This window comes from Rattus norvegicus, chromosome 13 (genome assembly GCF_021556685.1).
Source record: "Rattus norvegicus strain SHRSP/BbbUtx chromosome 13, alternate assembly SHRSP_T2T, whole genome shotgun sequence".
NCBI classification, from domain to species: Eukaryota; Metazoa; Chordata; class Mammalia; order Rodentia; family Muridae; genus Rattus; species Rattus norvegicus.
In genome coordinates, this window is record NC_141546.1 from 33333927 (window position 1) to 33361205 (window position 27279).

A 27279-nucleotide genomic window follows, 5' to 3' on the forward strand; every position below is an offset into this window, starting at 1 on the left:
GCACACAGTACTGAGTGTGCAGTACAGATGTACACAGTACTGAGTATGCAGTACTGATGCACACAGTGCTGACTATGCAGTACTGATGCAAACAGTACTGAGTACTCATTCGCTGATTGAGTTCAGCATGGCCTGAGGCTAAGGGATAGTTGAGGAGAGTATCAGAGAAATGGGAGCAAGTGCTTACCAAGAATGGAGCTTCTTTTATAGGATGATAAAAATGTTCTGAAAATAGAAATGATGGCTGTTCTCTGAGACATACTAAAAAGCACTGAAGTAACATGCTAAAAGAATAAATTTATGGCATGTGAATTGTACTTCAATAAAGTTTTAAAACTCAAAAATGAGTTTTTATGAAATTGATGATTTGAACATTATTTAGTAATATTAAGAAATTATAATTACATTTAGGTGAGACAGTAGTATTTTTTAGAGAAAACAATCTTATCTTTTAGTTACATGCTAAAATATTTATGCCATCTAAGATTTTCTTTAAATAATGGGAAACTGAATAACTATACAAATAAAACTAGTAGGCAAATGTTAGGTACTTGTAATGTTTTTATTGTAGTACAATGTTAACTTTTGAGAAAGTATGAAATTTTGTGTATTTAGAAGCTTAGAAAATGACGGGTATCTTTAGAGTAGTTAGGCCAGTAAGCATCAAGAAATATTGTTGTCACTAACAATGCCAACAACATTTTACTCTGGTTTAATTAATACAAAAACCAGTCTTAACACTAGTTCTAAAATTTCTTGATTCTTTTGATTAGTGAGGCAAATGAAAAGTCAGTGGAGAACATAATCAATAAGTAGCTTAATTTCTAGGAATTTTGTTATTGTTATGCGATTTAAGTTCTTAGGAAAATGGAAGGCTTTCTACAACAGCTGTAGTCTTGAACAAAGCTCTACCCAGACCTCCAGTTTAGGGTTATTCTCAGAGACAGCATTCCTCTTGACTAAACAACCCAAGACAAGTGCCTCTCCATCTAGCAAAGCACTCATGAGTTAACATGCACGAGCCTCATGCACACTGGCATAACTGTTCTTGTAAAAGGCCAGATAGTAAATATTGTAGATGTTATCGGCAACAGATATCTGCTATAACTTCACTCAGCTGGTGCAGCATGAAAGCAGACAGATATGGCACACACACACACAACGAACATGGCTGTTCCACTATATTTTTATTTATAATACCAAGAGCTATTGACTACAGAGTAATAGTTTCTGAGTAGGAATTAAAATGATAAACATATAATTGAGAGCAGACTTGAGGCACATACTTGTCAGGAGGTTGGCAGAAGGTTGAGGAGGTGGAGGCCAGCCTAGGGTATACTGTGAATTCTAGGTCAGCCTGGGCTACATAGTAGGACCCTACCATGTATATGTACATTTATGTACAAGAAAAAAAAAGATATAGGATGCAGATTAGTATCAAGATCCATCGTACTTAGAAGGCAGAGGTACATATGAAGCCCAGTACTTACAGGGGTTTGGATCATCATGGCTCTTTGATCTCTCATTGTTCTTACAATGTCTAGTGGATACACTGGCTGATTGCATTCAATGAGACACATAGCAGTTTCCATAGTGATGAGAACCCCAGTCCTTCCTATTCCAGCACTAAAAAAGACAAATAGATGTGCAAAGGTTCAGTGGTGCAATTATTAAATTTGTAGCTTTTCTGCGGAAATATCAAAGTATCAAATCACAGTGAAGAAAAACAATTTCATTTTAAGGTTTTATTTCATAAAACTATCAAGTCAACTGTTTAATATTTTAAAATGCAAAGTAACAAAATAAATCATAACAAATACATAAAAGATAATTATGGTTTTTGTACCTTATATAAGTCAATGTTTTAAAGTTAAGTTATATCAACTTGAGATACTTAAAAAGTATAACCTACAAACATGACTATAGTAGCCACTAAAGATTTCTATAATATAAAGGTCCATACATCTCATCTTCTTGACATTACATCTTATTTTGCTTTTAAATTATTTCATGTGTATAAGAGTTCTGCCTACAAGAATGTAAGTGCACCATGTGACTGTGCCTAGCGCCCATAGAGGTCAGAGGTGACATCCCCAGCAATAGGAGTTAGAGATGGTTGTTAGCCACCATGTTAGTGCTGGGTCCTGAACCCTAGTCTCTGAATGAGAAACAAGTTCTCTTAAGCACTACACTATCATCGCTCCAGCCCTGACCCTGGACTCCTAAAAAACATTTTTTTAGTTAGCATACAAAATGATGAATTTTATGACATTTTCTTGCATTACACTACCCAAGTAAAAAGTATGTTGTCAACACTTGTAAAATGGTAGAGGTAACTGTGTGCATTTACTTCTGGGTCCGTGATTCTAGCCACTGATCTGTACAGTGTGTTTCATGCCCACATCCCGCTGTGTCTGTCACTACAGTTACACAGTATCATTTGAGAGCATGTATTATGATGCTTTCTGCTTATGGTTTTGTTTGTTTGTCTTGGTTACTTAGGATCTTTTGTACTTTAATGTGAGTTTTAGGATTTTCTGTTCCAGTTCTGTGGAGAATGTTGCTAGAATTTTGTCAAAGATTATGTTTAGTCTAAGTTTCTTTTAGGAACAAAGAAATTTTTACAATTATTATAGAAGCTCATGAGGATGCTAAGTATGGAGATTCACCTTTCAATATCTTCAATCACTTTCTCCAGTATTTTAGCATTGTTATTATAAAGGTCTTTAGTGACCTTAATTAAGTTCTTTATTATAGCTGTCATGAATGAAACTTCCCTACTGACTTCTTTGTTGGCAGCTAATGATCTATATGAAAACTATCTATATTTGTTTGTTGATCTTTTTTCTTTTAATCTTGTTAAAAGTGATATTCAGAGCTAAGAGCTTTCTTATGGAGTCTACAGGGTATTTCAAGAATCACATCACATGACCAGAAAATAGGGATAATTTAACTTTTTCCTTCATTATTTATTTATATGTTCATTTTCTTGCCTTATTCTAGCTAAGACTTTGAGATTATACTGAGTCAAGCATAGAGCATTCTACTGAATTTTCCAGTTTCTGACTGAGGGGAAAATGTGTTCAGTTTTTCTGCATTTGGTATAATGTTAGCTACAGGATAATTGTAGACTTTATTATGTTGAGGGCATGGTTCTTTTGTGTTTCTTTTCATTTTCTTTCTCCTTCTCTTCCCATTTCTTTTTCTCTTCTTTCCTCTTATAATTTTGCTGCTTGATTTTGGGGGGGGGGTTGGTTAACGTTTGCTTTTTTCTTTTTCTCTATCTGCATTAGGAATTTCACTGACTTATTTTGTTAAACATGATATAGGTTTAAGTATCCTTTGTTTAATTTAGTTCTCTCATGAAATTAATTCATTCTTTTGCTCTCTTGATGGTTCCTACTGCCCTGTATTTAGGTTCCCTTTGAGTATCTTTTGCAATACTGATTTAGTGGTCATGAACTGTTTTAGTGTTGAAATATCCTTATTTCTGTTCATATTAAAAGGTAGCTTTGTTGAATAGAGCAGTTTTATTGGCTATTCATTTTCAGGACTTGAAATATACTATTCTATACTTTCTGGCCTTTTTAAAATTTCTGTTAGAAGATTTGATGTATGCCACTCCCCTAAATGCTTACTATCTCACCGCGGTATGCGTTTAAGTGTTTTTACCTGCAATTATATATGTGTATCGCATGCGTCTCTGGCCCCAGGAAGATGAAAGGGCATGAATCCCTTGCAACTGGATGTAAAGACAGTTATGAGCTACTGTGTGGGTTCTGGGAATCAAAGTCAGACCTTCTTCAAGAACAGCCAGTGTTTCTGACTGATAGGCCACCTCTGCAGTCACTATGCTTACCGTTGTAAGTGAGTTGCTGCTTTTTTCTTCTTATAGAATTTGTCTTGTTTGGGAAAGGGGCTCACTATGTAGTATTGGCTGGAGCAAACATCAAGATCCTACTATTTTTGCACCAAGGTATGTTCCACTGTGCCTAGCTGGCTCTCCTACAGTTGTAGGAGATACCTTGAGTATCCTGTACCATGAGAGGTTCGTCCCTGGTCATGTAATTTGGGGTTCTAAATGCCTCCTGGTCTTAGATGTTCATTTCTTCCCTAGATTTGGAAAACTGCTCTACTTTCATTAAATAAGCTCACTAGACCAGCTTTTGCATGTTGACTCCTTCTACCACACAGTTCCTAGATTCTGCCTCTTAATTATATCCTAAAGTTTTTGAAAGTTGTAGTTGTAACTTTCTGTTTGCTTGTCTTTAAACCACCATATTTGCATAGTGTTCTTCAGCCCTGCCCACAATCCTGATGTTCTCTTATTATTGTTGCTTGGTCTAGTCCATTGGTAATGCATTCTACTTTCTATATTTTATTAAACCTTTGCTCCCCTGAAGTTTAAAAGAAGAGGAAGAGGAAAAAACAGGAGTTTTTGTTTTTAAAAAGTAAAGCTTGGGCTGGAGAGATGCCTCAGCGGCGGAGAGCACTGACTCTCTTCCAGGGGTCATGAGTTCAATTCCCAGATACCACATGGTGGCTCATAACCCTCTGTGATAGAATCCAGTGTCCTCTTCTGGTGTGTCTGAAACATACTATACAATGTATGTATATATAATAATACAAACACGTGTATATATACAAAATAAAATCTTAAAAAAAGTAAAAGTTTGCTGAATAATGAAAAACAAAACTAATTAAACATAAGAAAGGGAATTAAAAAAATAAAAACACAAAAATTCTACTTTGTAAGATGGGTTGGCAGTGCACATGTGCAACTCCAAGATTGGGTAGGTGGAAGACTGAGGATTGTGAGTTCAGAGCTATTCACAATTACAAAAAAAAAAAAAAGAGTATTAAGACCAGCTTAGGTCATATGAGACCTTTTTCCAAAAATATTGAAATAATAAAACATTAAGATAGAGTTAAAAGACCACTAAAAGTATAGTAGGGGGGAAAGTCCTCAGGAAACCCAATGGCAACAAAAGAGATGACATTTTGGATCTGCTGCTGTTCGATCTTTGGCACAGGCTAAGCACAGGCATTTCACTGTTTCAGCTCCCCTTGTCTGTGTACTAGCAGCCTCTGCTGGCCTCACGTAGTCTTGCAATTTAAAACTAAAAAAAAATACATTCCTGTTTTTATAAAATACCCAGTTTTTAATATCTTGCTATAGCAATACAACCACATGGAAATAAGGTTACTTTTCATCATATCCATTATATAATCACTTATAAGACACATTCCAATGAACAGGTATTAAAATAGGAGAACCAGAAAAATGACTATTGTTTTTATCCTTTGGCATAGTTTCTTATACCATTATATTAGAATTTTCTCCACTGTCTTCCAGCTTCTATCAAGGAAGTAATCACAACAAAAGGCCAAGATACAGAACACATTCCTCAGAATGTACTAATTCATTATTTTTTAAGGACAGGAAATAAAATACCTGCAATGAACAATAATCGGCTCTTCTCTTCCAGCCCTCTTGTTTCGGACATGACAAACGAAATCCAGAAAGTCACTTGAGTCGTCAGGTACCCCATGGTCAGGCCAGGCTGTGTACTGAATCTGAGTGAGTTGGCGACTCTCATTTTTCTGAATGAAAATGAAAAGTTACACACTTTGACTTAGGAATTACCTAAAATATAAAATTCATGTCATTTTAAGTTTATAAGGAAAGCAAATCCACCTTTCCTTTTCCTCTTGCCATAGTGTATAAACTCACTTAAATATAACATTTGACCAGAAGGAAAACATTTCACAGAAATAGCTGTATCCTTGTAAGTACTAGCTACTTACATTGCTATACTTTTTTTTTTTTTTTTAAGGTTTTCCGAGACACACTTTCTTTGTGCAGCTTTTGGCTGTGCTAGATCTAACTCTGTAGACCAGGATGGTCCGAATTCATAGAGATCCACCCGCTTCTACCTCCCAAGTGCTTCCTAGAGGTGTACACCACCACCACCAGGCTACATTGCTACACCTTAATAACTCATTTTTATATCTGTAAGGTATTTTGAACATGGTGATCAAATAAATAGGCAGAAATAAATTAAGTTCAGAGAACTGCTTAAAAGATTACCTAGTAGAGATTCCATGTGAACAAAGATGGTAAACACTTTTGTGAGTATAAACAAAATTTGAGATAATTTTCCGTGACACAAATGACATCATGGAGATTAGAGGGTGAAAAGCCCCAGGAGAATGGAATGACTCAGCAGGTAAGAGTGCTTGTGGCCAGGAATGACCATCTAAACTCAATCCCTGGGACCCACTTGCTGGAGCAGAGACTAGACTCCTCCAGGTTGTCGTCTGCCCTCTCTGACCTCCACAGATGCACCATGACAAAACCACAAAGACTTGTACACACATACATAAGTGTAATAATACTTAAATACAAAAATCTCTCAAATACACAGATTAAAAATTAGAGGCCATAAAAACACAAAGTTAAAAAAGGATTAATTCTATTTGGTTGGGGTAGGGGGAGCAATGATGGATATAGTGACAGTAAGAACCTTGGCTCAAATCCTCAAATCCTGACTCTGCCAGTTCCAGCACTTAACTGGTCCCTTGACAGGTGAAACAACGACACCTACAGTTCCACAGCATCTTTAGGTACAAAAGGTAAAAGAAAAGACAAAACCTTATCAAATTACTTACTAGCACACTTTAGAAAAGGATATAACTATTGTTCAACATCATTCAGTCTGGGGACAGCCATTTATGTTAAAGGGAGATCATGAATGAGAAGATCAGGATCGGCTCAGCCCACCAAGTTCTCAGCACAGAGGAGATTTAGTTGTCCCAGAGACAAAGGGCAGGAATGAGAAAGACAGAGATAGAGGCTGGGGGAGAAAGGAGAGGAAACAGGAGAGAGGGGGAAGGAGTGTTTGTCCTTGGGGTGGGGGTGGGGTGGGTGCTGATGAAGGACTGCCTCTGGATAGAGGAGACAGACTTGGCCTATAAGTAAATGGCGGTTCATAAAGGTAAAAGGGGAAAGCTCCGGTTAGAGTGGGATGCTTAATTTTAGTTGGGCATGTTAATGAGGTTAAGACGAAGCGGGTTTTTGCTTGCTGGACTTCAATACTTTGAGAGATGGACTCATAGTCAGCTTCAGGAGGAGAAAGTGGCCAAATAAGGAAATGGGCCTCTTTGGCTAGCTTTAAGAATGTAATCGAGCAAGGCAGAGAAAATGTGGGAGAAGGGCAAGGCCTGCCAGAGCCATGTTTGCCATTCTCAGGTTAACTAGAGTCCCTTCAATGAAGTGAAAGTTAATCAAGACTCTGGGAGTGGTAACTGCCTATTCACGATTTATTACCGTATGTGAATTTTTATGTCGGGTAGAAACTTTGTTTTTTCCATTCTATTTGGCTCAAGTTGGGATTAGATACTTGTACCGCCATATTTAGTAACCCTGACAGCCATTTTAAAGAAAGTCAAGGGGGCTGGAGAGATGGCTCAGTGGTTAAGAGCACCGACTGCTCTTCCTGAGGTCCTGAGTTCAAATCCCAGCAACCACATGGTGGCTCACAACCACATGTAATGGGATCTGATGCCCTCTTCTGGTGTGTCTGAAGACAGCTACAGTGTACTCATATACAATAAAATAAAATCTTAAAAAATAAATTTATAAAGAAAGTCAAAGGAAGAGAGTAACTGCCACATAAGACTGTGAAGGTCCAGGTCTTCCCCACCAATACTTAATTCTTTGAAAGGAGGAACTGCTGCTACTCCAAGGGTATGACTAATGACAAGTAGAGCCTAATTGGCTCTCTTACAGCCAATAAGGATGGAGCCATATGATGAGCTATACAGCTATACATAGCCCTGGCATCTTTATTTGTATACCTGAGTACCTGAGAACTATGCAAAGATAAATTAAGTGTGTGTGCATATGCATGTATATGGACTATGTATAAGTGCAGGCCAGAAAAGTCATCAGGTATCCTCCTTTATTATTTTCCACTTAATCCTTTAGGACAGGATCTCTTCCTGAATCTGGTCCTTGCTCACAGCTATGGTAGAACTCAGAAAGCCCAGGGATCCTTCTGTCTGAATTCTCAAAGCTAGGGTCACAAGCACTTGCAATTAGGTCTAGCTTATCATATCAAGTGTTGGGATCTGAACTCTCCTTATGACTGATCAGCAGTGCTCTTTTGTTAAGAATTATTTATTTATTTTATGTATATGAAATGTACAGTATTTTATGTATACTGTACTTGTCTTCAGACATACCAGAAAAGGGCATGGCATCTGTCTTAGGGTTTTACTGCTATGAAGAGACACTATGACCATGGCAAAATTTATAAAGGGCAACATTTAATTGGGGCTGGCTTATAGGTTCAGAGGTTCAGTCCATTATCATCAAGGCAAGAGCATGGCAGTATTCAGGCAGGTATGGTACAGGCAGAGCTGAGAGCTTAACATTTTCATCTGAAGGCTGCTAGTCTCTAGGCAGCTAGGGCTAGGGTATTAAAGCCCCGATCCACTGTGACATACCTACTCCAACAAGGCTACACTTCCTCATAGTGCCATTCCTTGGCCTAAGCATATATAAACCATCACATTCCACTCCCAGGCTTCCATAGGCTTGTTCAAATGTAAAAGTCTATGGCGGGCATATCTGAACTTAGCATAATAAAAAATACATTTAGTCCAACTTCTAAAGTCCCCATAGTCTATAATCTCAAAAATGTTAAAAGTCCAAAGTTCAAAGTCTCTTCTGTGATGTATCCAATCACTTAACTATAATTCCAAAAACAGGACAGGAAGCCAGCTGGGCAAACTCCAGACTCTGCATCTCCAAGGCTGGTGTCAAAGCAGTCTTCAGATCTCTAACTCCTTTTTCATCTTTGTTGACTTCAACAAATTTCTTTTTCCCAGGCTGGTTCCACTCCCTGTAAGCAGCTTTCCTCAGCAGATATCCCATGCCTCTGGCATCTCGAACATCTTGGGGTCTCCAAGACAACTTCATTATTACAGCTTCTTGTTTCAATGTCTGGGATCCACACATGATCTTCTGGGCTCTTCCAAAGGGCTAGCATTATTTTTCCAGCTCTGTATTCTGTAGCATTCTAAGCTCAGGTTGATCCACTCCATTGTTGCTGCTGTTCTTGGTGATCATCCCACGGTACTGAAATCTCCAATACACTGCTGCAACTAGGCTTTACCAGTAGCCTCTCATAGGCTCTCTTCATGGTGCCAAGCCTCAAATCCTTTATGTGACACCCTCAGTGCTGGGCTGACAACTGCAACTGGAGCTGCACCTTCACCAATGGCCTTCCATGGCCTCTCCCAGAGCCAAGCCTCCGCTGCTCTTCATGATCCCTTTATGCCTTCAAAACCAGTACCACCTGGTGACACTTACACATTACCAAGTACAGCTGCAGCACGAGGTACAACCTTTCCTATCTCTGGAACACAGCTTCTTTGTGCTCTCAAGAACATTTACCAGAAGATTTCACCTCAGTAATGTGAGTTTCTTCTTAATCACCACTACTTTCTTAGTTCCAGCTAACCAGTTTCAAGTGTCCCAGTAGTCTCCTCTTGACGACAGAGCCAGATACACATGGTTGAAGCTGCCAAAGTTCTGCTGCCTGCTGGGGCTGGAATATGTCCCCCTTGTTCTATTACATCATCACCAGCTTTCAGTTTTCTAACTCCTTCACTGCCTACCTTGGCTGTCCTGAAACTTGATCTATAGATTGATCTTGAACTCAGAGATCTGCACGGCTCTGCCTCCTGAGATTAAAGGGGTATAGCACTATGGCTAGACCTAAACTTAGCTGGGTGGCAAATTGCCCCAAGGTCACCATTCCCTTAACTCAATTTAATATCCTTGAACACAGGATTCAGCTTTATTTCACTTTCTGGTGCCCCTTTAATACTTGAACCATATATTTTATATTTTTCCTTTCTCAACTTGCTCCTTTTCATTAAAATGCTCTTCAAAAGAATGAACTTTAGTAAACACATAACAGAATTTACACCAGGCTGTTTTGAGACTTCCTTTTTCAAAGCAATTAATCTAAATCTTATCACCCTAACCTCAGGAAGACTCTTCAGACAATGGCAAAAAGCAGCCACATTTCCCCCTAAAATTACACAAAAACATTCTCTAGGCCACACACTGAAATTCTTCTCCACTGAAGCATCTTGGGCCAGGCCCAAGCAGTTCAAATCACTCTCAGTAATGAAGTCTTCCTTATTCCTACTTGGATGGCCCAATAAGCCCCATTTAAAGCATTCTACTGCTTTTCTAATCCAAAGTCCCAGAATCAACATTCTTCCAAACAAAAGCATGGTCAGGCCTATCACAGCAAACCCCACTCCTGGTACCAGTTTCTGTCTTTCGCTTTTAATGCTTTCAAGAGACACTATGACCATGGCAAAATTTATAAAGAACAACATTTAATTGGGGCTTACTTATAGGTTCAGAGGTTCAGTCCATTATCATCAAGGCAAGAGCATGGCAGCATCCAGGCAGGAATGGAACAGGCAGAGCTGAGAGCTTAACATCTTCATCTGAAGGCTGCTAGTGAAAGACTAATCTCCAGGCACTTAGGGCTAGGGTATTAAAGCCCACATTCACATGACATACCTACTCCAACAAAGCCATACCTCCTCATAACGCCATTCCTTGGCCCAAGCATATACAGACCATCTGCATCCCATTATAGATGGTATGAGCCACCATGTAGTTGCTGGGAAATGAATTTAGGACCTCTGGAAGAAAAGTCAGTGCTCTAAACCTCTGAGCCATCTCTCCAGCCCCTAGCTTACCTGATGATCCATTCTTCTAGCCTCCAGTTGAGTAACTTTTGTTTCCCAGTAACTAGTCTCAGACTAAAAACATTTTTATATTTCTAACTCTTTACAGCAGCTCTTCCACACACTCTTGACTTCTTACCTCTTGGTTAAACAGTGTCATTTTCCTGAAGATATACGCAGGATTTCCTTCTTCAGAGTGGCAGGTGACTTGATAGCATCCATAGGATGAGCTTCCTGAGGGTTCTGGCCAATACTGGTGACATTTAACCTGATTATCAACAGATTGAATACAGAAAATTACATATTTAGACATAGATTTACATTTCTTTTTTTTTTTTTCTTTCAGAGCTGGGGACCGAACCCAGGGCCTTGCGCTCACTAGGCAAGCGCTCTACCGCTGAGCTAAATCCCCAACCCCATATTTAGACATAGAAATTTGAATTCTCCAACTTTCAAAATGCTATAATTTTTTAAAGAACCTTCATTTTATAGGAAATAATTCTCATACACCTTTCACTTAGATCTTCCAGTTACTAATATTTTTATGTGTACATGTGCATAGTGTATCAATGTGTCTGTGTATGTATGTATGTGTCTGTATGTATGTATGTATAAGTGTGTATGTAGACACATGTAGCACTGTGGTTGATATTGGGTATCTTCCATCACTCTTTACCTTGCTTGTTTGAGAGAAGGTCTGTCACTGTATTTGGAGCTCATCAATATGCTAGGCAAGCTGGCTGGTCAATGAGCACAGGGATCTGCTTGTCTCTGCTCTGCCCCTCCAGCTTTACGGCTACAGATATATGCTACCAGATCTAAATGTTATGTGAGTGCTGTGGATCTCAACTCAGGTACCTATGTTTGCACGATAAGTACTTTACTTAGCCATCTTGCCTGGTGATTATTCACTGACATTTTAAAAAACTTTTCTAACAATCTGTTTGGCTATATCCTGATTAGAGTTTTAGCACAGGTGTATATGAACATGTGTATATGCATGTGTGTGTGTTCCATATAATCCTAGCCCCATTTCCATATCACTGACCCATTTAAAGTACAACTGCTTTCAGTACACTTCATATAACTGTAACCATTCCCTTAAACACTTTAGAACATTTTCACTATGCCCTAAAAAACTCATATACTCTTTAGTAGTTGTTATGCTTTCTGTCCCATTTCATCCCCTTTCCCAAACTTGGACTTAGGTATCTACTAATCTACTTTTTGTACTTATAATTAGCCAATCCGGGATGTTTCATAAAAATAGAATTATACAATAGATTTTGTTTTGTTAACAATTTTTCACTGAGCATAATGATCTCCAGGATCACCCAAACTCTATTAACAGTACTTCAGTTACTATTGTTATCAAATGTTCTTAGTATTAAACTTTAACCTTTCTAAACATTAAAATTTAAAATTGATTTTAAATAAATACAATGATAAGAACGGTAATATTTATGTTGCAAGTATTTTGTTGAACACAGTCTTAAGTATTTGGGTTTAATGATTCAAACCATGGAATGACAACACAAGATTAAAGGCTACAAGAGAATGTTCTGAGTATATAAACACAATGTAACTTGAAAAAAGCCCAAGTAATGTGTAAGATTAAGCTATAGCTTACTCTGCCACGTTCAACTTGTGTGGTCAACATCACAACCATGGAGGAGCCTTGTTCCCAAGTCATTTGCCAAAAATCTTTACAAGTATGTGGTAATGGCCCTTGACAAGCAATGTATTGATTTATAATACTCGAAGAAGAAATTTCCATCTAACAAGAAAAAAAGATATTAAAACAAAAAATAATCTTCATTAATAATTTCACTTGTAAAAGAAATTCCCTGGCAATATCCAAAGTTATAGTTATTCATTTAATTGGCGGAAGTGGAATTTAAAAACAAATATTTTCCAAACACTACCTCGTTTTTTTTCTTCGTTGAGACAAGGTCTCACTATGTATACCAGCATCTCAACTACTATAGGCTTGTAACGCCATATATCACACTGTTATGGCTTAAGAGGCAGTATTAGAGAGGATTTTGTTTTAAAGACAGAGAGTTTGTAAGAATGTCTTTTTAAAAGTACCTATAGTTTATTGGTAAATTTTCTAAGGAAGAAAAATTCTGCTATTTATTTTAGCTGAATTATGATCATTAACTAATATGAAAAGCCATTAGAATGGTGTTTAAATTTGTTTTTAGAATGAAATAAGATGATACATATAAAGGAATCACAACTGTACATTTGAGGTTGACTTCAATAGGGTGATATCTACATGTAACAATTTAGAGAATGCCCAAGGTTATATAATTGAAGTTTCCCTCCTAAACCAGCTTCTGTTTATTACCAGAGGGTAAATTTGTTTTTCTACTTTCTAATACCTCTTTCACATAAACAGTCTGTACACAACAACTATTTTTCTATAAAACCAATTTTAAAATGGTAGCGCAATATTTAAGGTTTTCTGAATCCTATTGTTTGAAAGATAATACCTAAATTAATACCTAAATGTCTATCTTTTAATGGTGCTTCTGAAGAAAATACTGCAACTCATTTAAAAGACATCTAAGGCATTGTTAATAAATTTGTTACCAGTAGCAAAGTAATCTGAACACTTCTCTAAACATGACATTTTTAGCAAATGTAAAAATATATCTATCTATAAGGACATCAGGCAGAGATGAAAATGCTGGATGTAAATGTACGCACACCTCAACTTCTGACAATTCCATACTTCTCCCCAAAGAAACCAGTCTACATTTCAACCAACAACACACAGGGGTGTAGTTAATTGATATTTGCCAATATAGCTTTATTCCTTTATCCATAGCTCTGAAAATATCAATAGTCTGAAATGCAAAACTGGTTTTGGTGTTTTAAATCTTGTCTTAACTTGAAGGCATTTAAAAGTAACCTTATAGCAAAATATGACTTTGACTGACCTAAAGGTTATTTATACTCTATAAACCCCACTCAGAATATTTCTATAATATCAGTATGATAATTAAAGGAACCCTATCCCATAATCGTCTACAGACATTACTTCCTATAGCACTGGTACACAGACTGAATAGTCTTAAATATATAAAAATTGTCAACCCCAAAGCATACATGAAGGCTTCAGATAAAGAACTATGTGTGTGCATGTTTTAGAATTTTTGGTCTTTCATTTTCACAGATAAATAGTAGAACTTCTATATAGTTTAAATTTGTACTTATTTTATAAATTTAAGCTTTCATTTAACTGTATTTGATACTTTTCTGTTTAATAACATTATTCTGGCTTTGTTTAAAAACAAACAAACAAACAAACAAACACAAAAACAACTGCACAAGTCATTATCTAACACCAAAAGGAGGAAGTGTGGCAACTTATATCACTCTCTTCCTATTCTTGTGATGAAGGGTCCTCATGATTGTGCAGCAAACTTAACTGCTTTGCCATCTCTCTAGCCCCATAATTGCTAAAGTTCCTACGTAATTTTAAAACAGGAGGCGGGCTTTGTTGGTTATGTCTACTGGGGAAGAAACCACTTGAATTACTGGAAAGTCATTTTTGCAGATGACATCAAAAGGCAGCTGTTTCGTTCCCCTCCTATATTGCCCACATGCAGCCTCCATTACTGTGCAGTACCATATTCTTCACATTTTGTGTTGATTGTGGGTAACTGCACCATTTACAGTCACAGCGATGAAGTGCTGTATAGCGTTCTTATGTGCAAGAAGGTTGCAATGTTTTAATCATCATGGAGAGAATGTAGATTAGCTTTCTTCAGTCACGAATTACACTTCAAATGCTACTGGCTGTACATTCAAAGTTAACAAACCAACGTTATCATTAAATAAAGCTTTAAATGAATCAGTGCACTGATTAGCTGATGAAATGTGACTATATACTTATAAACTCCTAAACATCTATTTGCCCTAGAAATGAGGTTCGCTATTCCCTAGTTCATCAGTTGCACAAAGGATCAAGGTTAGACTTTCAATAAAAAGGAATTAACCTTAAAATTTACAATGGTTTTCAATTATATCGAATAACAAAGGTATAACAAAAAACTTACATTTATATAGTTTGCATTGATGTAGTCTTCATTACCTTTTAAAAGGACCCGTGTAGCGTCATCTAAAAAGAATTAAAAGAAATATTGGTTTCTTTTTTTGCTTTGATATTTGGGATTAAACCACCAAAACTATAAACCACTAATGAACCACACTCCAGTCATACAATTTAATAAAGTTTTATTTAAAAGATTAACCTTATAATGATAAGAGTTAATAAATACTTACAAGGTGAAATATCTCTGTATCTGTTTTTGGAAATGTTCTGAGGTAATTTGGCACAAGACATTGTCATTCCAGGTTTTTTCCGATACAGTTGCTTTAAAAACAAAAGGAAACAAACAATCTGAGAAGCCATCCACAATTCTGCTGTGTTTTGACAGAATTGTTTCTATCCCAAAGGGAAACCTCCATACCATGCACTCTATGATACTCTTTAGAACAGCCCAGTGCTGACCCAGAGTTATAGTCAACTTTGTAGTTTCTGATATGCAATATGCATCTCTGATATTTTTAAAAGTCTGAAAACAATTTTGCTCACTAAAGTACCTGATATTTCAATAGCAACTCCACAGAGAACATTTGGCTTTGTTTTAGTTTGCAAGTGTTCAAAAATACACTGAGATGTTTTTAAAAAAAGAATTGATGTGTGTCTGTAGGTTGATGTCATTATGCAGGTACAGGAAAACAAGGCCTGTCACTGGACAAGAAGGAAGGATAGGTGGGAGAAAAGTTTTAGAGAGGCAGAGGAAGCCAGAGCGAGGAGGAGGCAGCTGAGAGAACATGGCAGCACATGTTAAATTTCCTCTCTGCATATATTACATGTTGTTATGACTATTCTTAAGGAATGGATGTGAACAAGGTTTTGTCTAGATGGACAAATTATATCTTATCTAGGTGAGTGGTTTATATCCTTACCAATTGCTTGTAAGATTATTTTGTGGATGTATTGTGGACTGATAATTTAACATGTAAATCTAATTGTTGGGTTACAGTTTGTTGAGTCTTGATTTTACCGGGTGGCTAGAACCAGAGACTTGGCAGCTAGCAGAGAGCTGCCAGGAGAAATACTAATCTGAGATGAATTAGTACTAGTTCCAATGGCCCATTGGAGCTGGAACTAGCGAAAAACAGGGTACGTGTGGGAACCGGTTCTGCTACTTTTTTATTTTCACTACAACACATGCTTATTAATATAAGCATTTATATACAACATATTTATGGCCATCAATGTTTTAAAAACACATGGGGGAAATTCCTGGTTTTATTAAAGATAAACAAATTAAGTTCACTATGACAGAATATTGCCATTTACAAATGTGTTGGACTCGATTTATAACTACCTTGGATGTATACAATCCGTGGGCCACAGGCTGGACATGTCTGGTTTAAATATAGACTTTCAAATTTACTATGTATTTGCTAATCAAAAAAAACACCAGTCATGGTAGGCAAAGGTGGTTCACTGCTCTAATCCCAGGACTTGGGGGTCAGAGGCAGGTGAATTACTTTTGAGGCAAGGTTGGTCTACAGACTGAGTTCCAGAACAGCTAGGGCTACACAGAGAGACTGTTAGCATTAGAGAGACCCTGTCTCAGGGCCTGGGGGAGATTATCAATCAAGCATTCTTGTTCATCTGAGATAATGATCTCAAAGGTTTTAAGAGTATACAGACAAAAAAAGATTAAATATTACAAAGTATGAATTTGAAATACAAGTTATGTTCTAAACTTTTGTTTATTCTTATTTTATTTATTTTATTTTTTGAGACAAGGTCTTTGCTACATATAGCTTCAGATGGCCCCAAACTCATGGAAAATTGAAATGGTGTAATAACCAACATTACAAATGACATGTGCTGTCACAACTGGATTTGCGCAAGCTTTAAATTTATAAGACAATATTTTTATCTTGTATTTTAAATAAAAAGAGCTAGTAAATTACATGAAAAAACATATAAAATGTTTTTACTTTTACTACTGTTTTACTTTTTGAGAGGGGTCTCACTTTATGCATAGGCTAGTCTGGAACTCACTGATCTAGACTCACCTTGAACTGAACAACATTTTCCTGTCTAGCTTTTATTTTTCTTTTAAAAAAATAAACTTATTTACATAGTCATAACTAGTATTGTTGGAATAATTTTTACATTATGAATTATAATGCACAGTAAATTCAGATCTAAATAACCCTCAAACTTATTAGCAAATACTGATTCAATACAATGTTATCACTTACATCAAACTGTGCCAGTACTGTTCCAGTGATAAGCCCCTCAGCTAGCTGGATCATCGACTCCCGCAGGGAATGGTCATCTTGATGGACACTATCTAGAGGGGCTTTCTCAGGAATATACTGGAAGTCTGGCTCACTTTCTAGTTTTTCTTCCACTACGTCATATACAGCTAAAATAAAACAAAACAAAACAAAAAAACCCATAAGAATCTTAATAGAATTCAGTAAGAAACTGACAGATATTTTCTATAGATTCAATAACTAATAATTCCAGTATCACTGATTGATGCCTTTGTGTAGAAATAACCAAGAACGGCTTTGGATTGACAGGCTTCTGTTACTCCTTTGGAGAAAAGAAGGGTTCTTTAGCCATATAGTAAAATCTGAGGGCAAATTAAGAAAATGAGGCAGGACTACAGCAGCTAAGAGCACTTTCTGCTCTTGCAGAGGATACGGTTACCAACATCCGCCTGGCAATTCCCAATTTCCTGCAATTCCAGTTCCAACAGATAGATATCCTTTCTGACATTCTTGGGATCCTGGTCTCATGAAGTAAACATAAACACACACGAGAGTGTTCAAATGTGTGGGCATTAATATGCAAATACAGGCAGGCAGGCAGGCAGGCACACACGCACGCAGGAACACACACACGTTAATAAATACAAAAATAAAAAAAATCAGGCATTTTTGAGCTGCAGATCTCAACAGACATGCCATTAATTTCTAGGAAATGGATCAATAGCATAGACAAAAGTCAAAAGATATGCTGACTTTGATCATATGATAAGTGAACACCAAGCTGAATAAGTCGGGCCCACCTTCTCTCATCCACCTAGTCACTAAGTATCCTTCGTGTTCAAGTTAGTATAAGAGAGCTCAGATCTCAGATGATGGGCCTATAAATGCCAGGCCTACAACTTACCCTTGAGCATTCTCTCTCTCAGCTCCACTTTAAAGAAAATGAGTTTTTATGTTTTATATGTATTGGCAGTTTGCTTGAATGTGTGTAGGTATACTAAGTGCATGCCCGATGTCTATGGATGCCAGAAGACATTGGATGACAACCTGGGACTAGAGTTCAGACCACTGTGAATCAACATGTGGATGCTGGAAGTCAAACTCTGGTCCCTTGTAAAACCATCAAGTGCTTGTAACTGCTGAGCCATATCCAGCTCCTTAACTATACTGTTTAACATGGGTCTATTAATTAACACACAAATGAATGGTTCATCTATATGTAAATGTGTATATTCTCTACAAACCATTGCCTCCTCTTATCCATCTTGCTGGATTAGGAAACATCATGGAGCATATTTGAGAGAGAAAAAAAAATGTGATGAAATCCACACTGAAAATGAGTAGAAAGGTCTCTATCTAGAATAACCCTTTACAGGGCCCTAACTGGATTCCTTGTGGGTTTTAAAAGATAAAAGAAGCAACTAGAAGTGCAAAGAGGCCTTTGCTATCAAAGAGACTTTTTGTTTATATCTGGCTCTGTGCCCATCATGAATCTACAAACAGAAACAGAATGTTTGAATGTATTTTCAACTCTAAACTGAGAGTAATGTACCTATCATGTTTGGTGGCTGTGAGGATTAAGTGAAAACACACAGCAGCCTTGGTACACAGTCAGCAGCTACTGACTGTTGTCACTGAGTGCCATGCATGGGAGTTATTATCAGCAGAGGACAGGAAAGCCAAGCCAAGAGACTGCGGTTGGTATAAAACTGAAGCTGTGACACACAACAAGAGAGTAGACACCTGAACAAACAAGTTCCTCAGAATCAAAATTAATGTTTGTTAATGCCTGTTTAATACTCTTAGAAAGCCAATTTTAGGAGTATACATGGATAATAACATAAAATATGGACAAGAAGATGCCTGTTTTGACCAAATATAAAAAGAAAATTTTTCTTTTCTTTAAACGACACCTCACTGTGACATTCTCACTCATGAATACAATGGATCTGAATCCGTTGTACAACTGTCCTCTCGTGTCCCTCTGTAGTGAAGACATCTTTCTACATTTACGCTGTAAAGATACAATACTCTGACTAAGTACATATATACCTCACGCTATTTATATATCTGCAGGTGGACACAGCAGGGTGTATAACTTGGCTACTGGGAATAGTACTGTAGTGAATATAAATGTGGATAATGCTAGTAGTAAGTGTCCAGATGAGAGTCTGACATGATTAGTCAAGAGGGCACCACCTACCCAAAAATATAGTTAACCATATTTCTCTTTGTTTAAAATTAGAGTTTGTTGGAATTTCCTAGAAGTAGAACAGAAATGTATTTATTCATTAAACAAATATGCACTGACTATACTACTCTTAGGTTGAAGAGGGAGGCCACTACAGGTATGGTAGAATAAGCAGAGAAAACATTTCTGAATGAAGGAAAAACACAAGTTACATAAAAACCAAGAACTATTTGCAGATCAGAGGAAACACAAGTCCACAGACCTGAAAGTATGTCAGGTTGAAACTTTGGGGAAACAGTAAGAACTTCACTGTGCATCAGAGGTGAATGGAAGTGTGGGTGGGAGACAAGAAAGCTTAGATTTTGGATTCTTTTCTCCAAGTATGATAGATAGCACTGTCGTTTGAAGAGAAAACTGACAGGATATGTTTAAAGACGCCTGCCCTGGCTACCATGTCCAGTAATAAATAGCAACACATTATGACAAATACTCAGTGCTAAACAGAGTACTTACCATTAGGTCGAACTAGGAGCACAAGTTCCCCAGAATGTCTCTCACAGCTAGCTTTAATAAATAAGACTACTTGATCATGGGTGTGTTCTGCAATATCCCGGCCATTTATGAGTACCACTTGGTCCCCTTCATTCAACCGAGGGACACAGAGGTCAGCCTGTAATTTAATATAGAAAGTGTTAAATATGAGCCCAGCATCCTGAAAATGTAAAACTTCCTTTTATAGAGTATAGAAAGAGAACTAAAATTACATATAGAAAAGCATCCATGTAAGGAAGATGGCTCAGTCAGTAAAATGCTTGCTAGATAAGCGTAAGGGCCTGAATAATACCCAGAAGGCACATAAATGTCCAGTGCTGCCATGTGGTCCTGTAATCCCAGTGTTGGGAAGGTTGAGTAGAAGAATCCCTGGAACTTGCTGGCTAACCAATATAGCCAGTCAGGGAGCACCATGCTCAGTGAGGAATACCATTTCAAAAAGTAAAGTAATAAGGTAGAGAGTGCTCTCGCTCTCGCTCTCTCTCTCTCTCTCTCTCTCTCTCTCTCTCTCTCTCTCTCTCTCTCTTTTACTTGAAAAAGCAGAAATCTAGTTTTCTTTTGAACATCCTATTTTTTTTTACAGCTTCACTGAACATTCAATTCCTTCCTCATGACCTATTTTGTCCATAGAGATTCAGATAAGAAGTATGTCACAATGCATATATACATACAGGCAGTCTTATTTTTGTACTGTTGAAGTTTATACAATTTCAGTTCCCACACCTTAAAGAGCATCAGTTTTGGAATTACATCCTCCGAATTTGAGTTTTCAGAATACACTGTGTCTTACTGCACTAATTACTCATTTGCTGCTAGTGCTTCAGTCCAAAAGTCTGTATCTGAAAACTGAGCAATGCAGCTGGAGCGATGTCTCCGTGGTTAAGAGCACTGGCTACTCTTCCAGAAACCCTAGGTTCACTTTCTAACACCCACATGGGGCTAAAAATTCCTCTGTAACTCCAGTTCTAAGTCCTCTTCTGGCTTCCACGGGTACTGCATGCATATAGTGCAAAACATACATCAGGCAAAAATTAAAATAAAATATAAATACACAAAATATATAAATAATGGGGAAATAACAAAAATAAATCTCAAAAATATCTTTAAAACGCAAGGAGGCACAGATCACACTTGTCAAAGCATATCTATCAATTGTGTATGACCAAGAAGCAAAGCATACAGCTGTGCTTATCTTTGGCTTGCAGTGGGAAATCAGAAAAGCTCAGAAAAGAAGCATGATATTCCCAGACATGACCTTTGACCTGAGAGGCAGGGATGAGTGAAGTGAGAGCACTTCTGTTGTCTGAGGCTCTAGGTAGGTATGAATAGTCAAAAGGACTCTAGTTTTTTTTTTTCCCCACAATATAATACCAAGGCTTCAAAGGACAAAAAAATGGAAGCAGATCCAAATATGGAAAAGATCATGGAAATCTGCTAATGTAAGAGGCTCATTCTGTATCATCAGTTTTATAACCTAAAATTCAAACTGACTGCGATAAAAGTTTTATAAATGATTGATGTTTTGGGCTACTGAACACATTTTGCATTTCTCAATATTTTTGTAACACACAGCACAAAAGACTTCAATGTATAGAAAATAGATCTGAAAGTTGTAAAAACAGTATAATTTTTCTAATTGACTAACAGCTCATGGCATGACTTCACTTTGCACGGCCTTCTTTAAAGTTCTGCACTACTGCATTAAGGACTGCCTGAATACTGAGAAAATCACTCAGTAATTAAGATAAAGGAGAGAGAAGAAACAGAAATAGGAATAAAAAGTCCTATGAAAACTTAGGAGCCAAATAAGCATGAAGGTGGCAGGCCAGGCAGTGAAGCAATGCTATGGCAAAGGGAAGGAGTTTATTACAAACAATTATTTCATCATTCTCAGCAAGGCAGTGTGCCTAGTGGAAAGGACACTGCTACTGCTGTAAGGTTAAGTTCATCATCCACTGCTTATGAAATGTGTGATTTTAGACAGCCAACACCCTGAAAATGCAACAAGAACTTATCCTGATTTATCATCTAGAGTTGTGAAAATAAAAATGAGTTAATTCAATAAAATGTTTTAAAATCTTAAATATTCAAATGTCAGCCTTTATCTATTATTTGTGGCTTTTGTGGCTATATTTTATTGAAGTAGATGGCAAATATTTATATGGTTGTTATGTAGGGAAAAGCACCTATGTACCAGTTTGATTCTACACTTTTATAAATGTATGTTTAGGATTCCAGCAATGAAGTAAAATGGTTGCTAAAGTACTGGGAGAAATGCTAGTTCAGCAGAATGTGCTGTCTACTACATTACTCTTGGGTAGGTAGTATGGAGGCAGAAAAGAAGAAGTGGTCTGTGTATGAGGGACACGAGTCCTCTATGAATCTTATACTATACCCATCAGCACTGATGGGAACTTGCTCGTATTTAACCTGTCTTTTGTCAGATATAAAATTTTATTTGCGTTTCTTTTTGATCTGAAACCCTAGACATTGGACAAATTTTCTAAGGAACAGACATTGATTATAAGATTTCTGTTTGTAAAGAAAATGATGTTTTTAATGTGAATTATCCATTTCTGAGGTACCCAAAACATACACACACACAAAGCCCTGGCACTGAGACACAGCCCTCAGCAGGCTGAGCAGGAGGGTCTCTAGACCCAGCCAGCTTCAGTCCACTTAGAGTGACTTCCAGGACAACTCGGGCTAAACACAGAAACCCTGTCTCAGAAAACCAACAAGACAAATAACCACAAAACTATTTCCTCTAATCATCTTTTTTTAAAAAGGTCACAACATGGAAGACTGTGGTGGTATCTCTATTAATGAGGTAATTTACAAATGACAATCTATCGATTCAATATGTTCAACAATGTTCTATAGCTTCAACATGTTCTAAATTCTATCGATATTTTTATAGCATAGTTCTACTCAACAGAAGGGAGCACGTGACCAGCAATAGCTTATAGGATTTCAGTGTCATAATTCAGATAACTAAATAGGAAGAAAAAGAAACATACCAGTAATACCATTTCTCAGAAGAAACACTGTTAATATTTTAGCATGCTACCAGATAACAACAATTAAAATTAATGATGACCAAAAATTCATTACCAGAGAAGCTTAATAATGAATAACTCCTTATTATAATGTTTTTAGCATGTGCATATTAGAATTTAAAAGTGATCCTGTATCATTCCCATTTAAAGTAATTTTAAAACAGAAAGTATTGCAACCCAGGCAGTAGCAGCACAGGCCTTTAAGCCCAGGACTCAGAAGGCAGAGGCAGGTGGCTCTCTGAGAGTTCAACTGTGGTCTACTGAGAAAGTTTCAGGACAGTTAAGGCTACACAGAGAAAGCCTGTCTCAAACTCCACTCACCCACTCACCCACTCACCCACTCACCTCAAAAGAAAAAAAAGTAGGCAAATAATGAATTGCAGTAAATAAAACAGCAAATAGCAACAACAAAAATCTCAAAAAACTCCACCTTCATCTACACTTGTTGAATAAAGAGGCTTTTTTTTTTTAACAACAGTACTCTTTAGCACTGCAGGAACACTCAGAGTAATAACTTCTTTCTAAGATGTAATTCAATTAAAATTTATCTTTTCCTGCAACTTATGAAACGACATTTAACATTTATATTTAACATTTGACAAGTTGAAATTTAATGCTTTTCTTCCTTTAAGCAAACAAAATGCTTTGTTTTTATTTTATATGTTTAGGTGTTGACTGCACATAAGTATATAACCCACAAAAATGACTGATAACTTAGAGAGAGCATTGGGTTCCTTGGAACTGGAGTTACACATAGCTTTGTGCTACCATAATATGGGTTCTGAGAATTGGACAGAGGTCCTCTAGAAGAACAACCAGTGTTCTTACTTTTTAAGTATAGATTCTGGGGCAGAAGAAAAGGTTCAGTGGTTAAGAGCACTGGTTGCTCCAGGACCAAGGGATCCAATGCCATATTCCAGTCTCCTCAGGAAATGGGCACACATGTAGTATACATAAATACAGGAAGGCAAAACACTCATACACGACAAACTAATTTTTTTAAGTACATATGGGGTTGGAGAGCTGGCTTGGCAGTTAAGAGCATTTTGTTTTTGTAGAGGACTCGATTCTTAGGAGCCATATAGTGGCTCACAACTGCCCAACCTCGAGTCCCACGGGGATGCAGCACTATAGTCTGACCTCTGAGGGTCGCTCCCACACAGTCCACAGACATACGTGTACACAAACACTCATACACACAGACACATTTGACAGAGTATAGTTAGGTTTTGGGGTTTGTTGCTGCTGTTTGTAGCTCCAGTTGGTCTAGAACTCTCTTTTGCAGACCAGGCTAGGCTTGAACTCAGAGATCTGCCTGGTTCTGCTTCCTGATTGCTGGGATTAAAGGCAGGTAACCATCACACCTGTCCTTTAAAGTATATATTCTTAGAAACAGTATTTTTTAGATAAAATTTGGGATAACTTACAGGTGTTCCTGGTGCTACCCGGGACACAATTACAGGCATCTTCTGATCATACCCTCCCTGGAAAATAGGAAAATAAAAAGTCAAATACTACCAAACTAAGAACATCTTAATATAAAAACTAAATACAACATATATTCGGGATTACCTTTACATTGAATCCAAACCTTCCATTCTCATCAGGTTTCATTTTGATTAGAACAAGGTTATCATGTGGAATGCCACCATTAGGCTTGAAAAGACAAAAGTAAATTTGAGAATATGAACACATTATATAATTCATCTGCTTGTGTGATCTATGTATGGAGAGTTGATACCCTAAGCAGGTGTTGGCTGTGAGGAGAACAGTCTCTTGGCCTAATAACTGGCATGCCATTCTCTCATTTCTCCCTCCATTGTAGTAGAACAACACTGGCAAGCGGCAAAGGGAGATGGTGATCTCCTTTCCCTCTAAATCTGTGTAATACCACTCAGGGTTTACACCCACCATTCCATAACGAAGCTAACAACAAGAAATATTTTCCCATGACTAAATCCAGTATTCTGTCTCAATCCTGGTCTTACCTGAACGTTCTGTAGCACTGGACAAAGTGCTCCCTTTCCACTGGGCTTCTTTATCATACGATGTGGCCTACTTTTCCTTCTACCTTTTTGCTGCATATTCTCAGTCTCCCTTCATCTCTCTTATTCGTACAATTTGTTTCTATGGCCTTTATTTGGATAGCTACATATATTTCTGGATGATTCCCTTTATTGTGTTTTTAAAAATATATACCTTCTATCATGAAAGTACAAGTTCAGTAACCATAAATATATCCAGGTATAAGACACACATAAACATTACCATAGAGTTAGTATAAAAGTTGCCATCTTTGGCAAAAATTCTGATCTCCTTTGATTAAACCAATTGTAGTGGAACAGTATACATGAGAAAACAGAATGCGTTCAACTTTTGGTAATGGGAGAAACTCTGAGGAAATAAATGAAAAGGCAGGGAGTACAGTAATCACTGGAGACCTTCAACACCAGGTGCTGATGCGTCTTATGGACTTTCCCCTTTACATCTTATTTCATTTTCCAGTGTTCCTTTAAATTTCCTGAAACATATCTGCCTGTGACTATGCTTGCATTTTTAGGAACACGGTGTATTCTAATGATAAGCTGATAACCTCACTTGTGGTTTACAATTGTCTTAAGAAAGCAATAAGATTGAAAAGCCGTTAGGATTTTAACAATCATTTTATTATATAAAGCATATTCAATATAAGCAAAAGTTATTATTTTATAAAATATAGACTGAACATATAGCATTACAATCTGTACTCAATTTAAAATTTTTAGGAATATCTCTATATTAAGATATTACATAGTAAATTATTTACTGAATTATTAGCACTTCATCTAAAAACATATGTTTATTATGTATACTACATTTACACCAATTTGTTAAGACATTAACTCTTAAAGCAATGGGGACCTTACAAATGAAAAAAAAAAGGTAACACCAAAATGGTATAAATCATGGTTAAAGAATCAGAAGAAAAAGACAAAGTATTATAATTTACTACTGAAACATGCTACAGTTGAATAGAAATTAAAATGGATTCAGAATTTTAAAAGTTCAAAGCAAAGCTACTTACAGTGGACTTTTCAGGGGAAGAGGGCACATCAAAGGATTCATTAGTATGGTTGACTAGATCTTGCTGAGAATGTGAAAAATGAATTTGGTTCCAACTGTTTTTCTTAGATTGTTTGGGTGGTAAAGCTGGAGGCTGCCCATCTTCAGGGGTCTCTTGTGATCTAGGTAAGAAAAGTGGTTAGAAGTAAATATTTTTCTGAATCATCTGATGGAAATACCTTATTCTAAATTAGGTAAAGCAACTAGATACCAACTATGTCTAATGTGTAGACTTTTAAGTGTTGTATTTACTTGGAAATGCATCTAATAAAGAATTTATCTTTAAAGTAGTAGATCTGGTTTGCTTTTTGTTTGTTTGTTTTTTGTTTGTTTGTTTGTTTGTTTGTAAAATCTCAAACCAACAGTTATAGAATGGCTTAGAGATTCCTATGGAGATATCTGTTACTTGGCTACAAGCTGAGGAGCAGCTTCCAGGTCATGGGACGGCTCCATGCAAGCTTCCAAAGGGAGAAGACAACCAGCAGCCTACCCAGCTAGAGCACCTATGAACAAGCAGCAGCAAGGCTGTAGTGGCACATCCACCTTAGTGCTGATGAATGCCCTCTAACTGCACTGAGGATCTACTCAACTGATACAGGAAACCCAGGGACAGGGAACTCATGGACCTTGGAGAAGACCCTACAACCACTACTATGATAAACTAGCACCATACCTAAGAACACTCTACGGATGTCCTTATTCTCACCCATCATCAAGGAACTCTGCCCAACAGATGAAGACTATTACAGAAAACTTAACCAATCAAAATGCAGAGTTGTGGAACCTAACCTCAATGGATACATTTAAATAATAATTCCTGCATTTAAGGCTCAGGGAACATTGGAGAAGAGTGGGTAGAAAGAAGCAGAGAGGATCAAAGTGTGTCCTGTGAGACTGTATCTCCTAGTAAAATCAGAAACCTAACAAAGTCTCAGCAGCATGGTTATCTACACATGAGGTGAACAAGGACAACAGACATCCAAAGTAGGTGGAGGAAAGCTTTCAAGCACTGAACCTTTAAAAAACCTTATAATGGTTCTTTGTGAATCATACACTCAATTTTGTTTGGTTTGGTTTTTAACTGTACAAGGCCTGAACTTTACCCAAAGAACTACGAAAAGCAAAGAGTAGGAGAAATACTCTTCCACAGAAGAATATACCAATTAGTTATCCAGTACCAAGTGGTCAGGCCAGCCTTGAAAGCACAGAAACCAGGAACAGAAAGTGCAGGCTATGAACAAACATACACACATGTATGTACATGTATGA

General features: G+C 37.2%; 1 protein-coding gene across 6 annotated transcripts in view; it reads right to left on the reverse strand.

Moving 5' to 3' along the window:
- Window positions 1-27279, reverse strand: part of Ptpn4 (protein tyrosine phosphatase, non-receptor type 4) — a 180133-nt gene that overhangs the window by 15493 nt on the left and 137361 nt on the right. For all 6 annotated transcript variants that reach the window (XM_087579984.1, XM_087579983.1, XM_087579982.1 and 3 more), the window contains 11 exon segments: window positions 25973-26132; window positions 24481-24564; window positions 24336-24392; window positions 19811-19967; window positions 17089-17255; window positions 15079-15169; window positions 14853-14914; window positions 12413-12559; window positions 10922-11050; window positions 5456-5604; window positions 1491-1626 (listed from right to left, as the gene is read on the reverse strand). In XM_087579984.1, the coding sequence (XP_087436110.1) occupies window positions 1491-1626; window positions 5456-5604; window positions 10922-11050; window positions 12413-12559; window positions 14853-14914; window positions 15079-15169; window positions 17089-17255; window positions 19811-19967; window positions 24336-24392; window positions 24481-24564; window positions 25973-26132 (1339 nt within the window).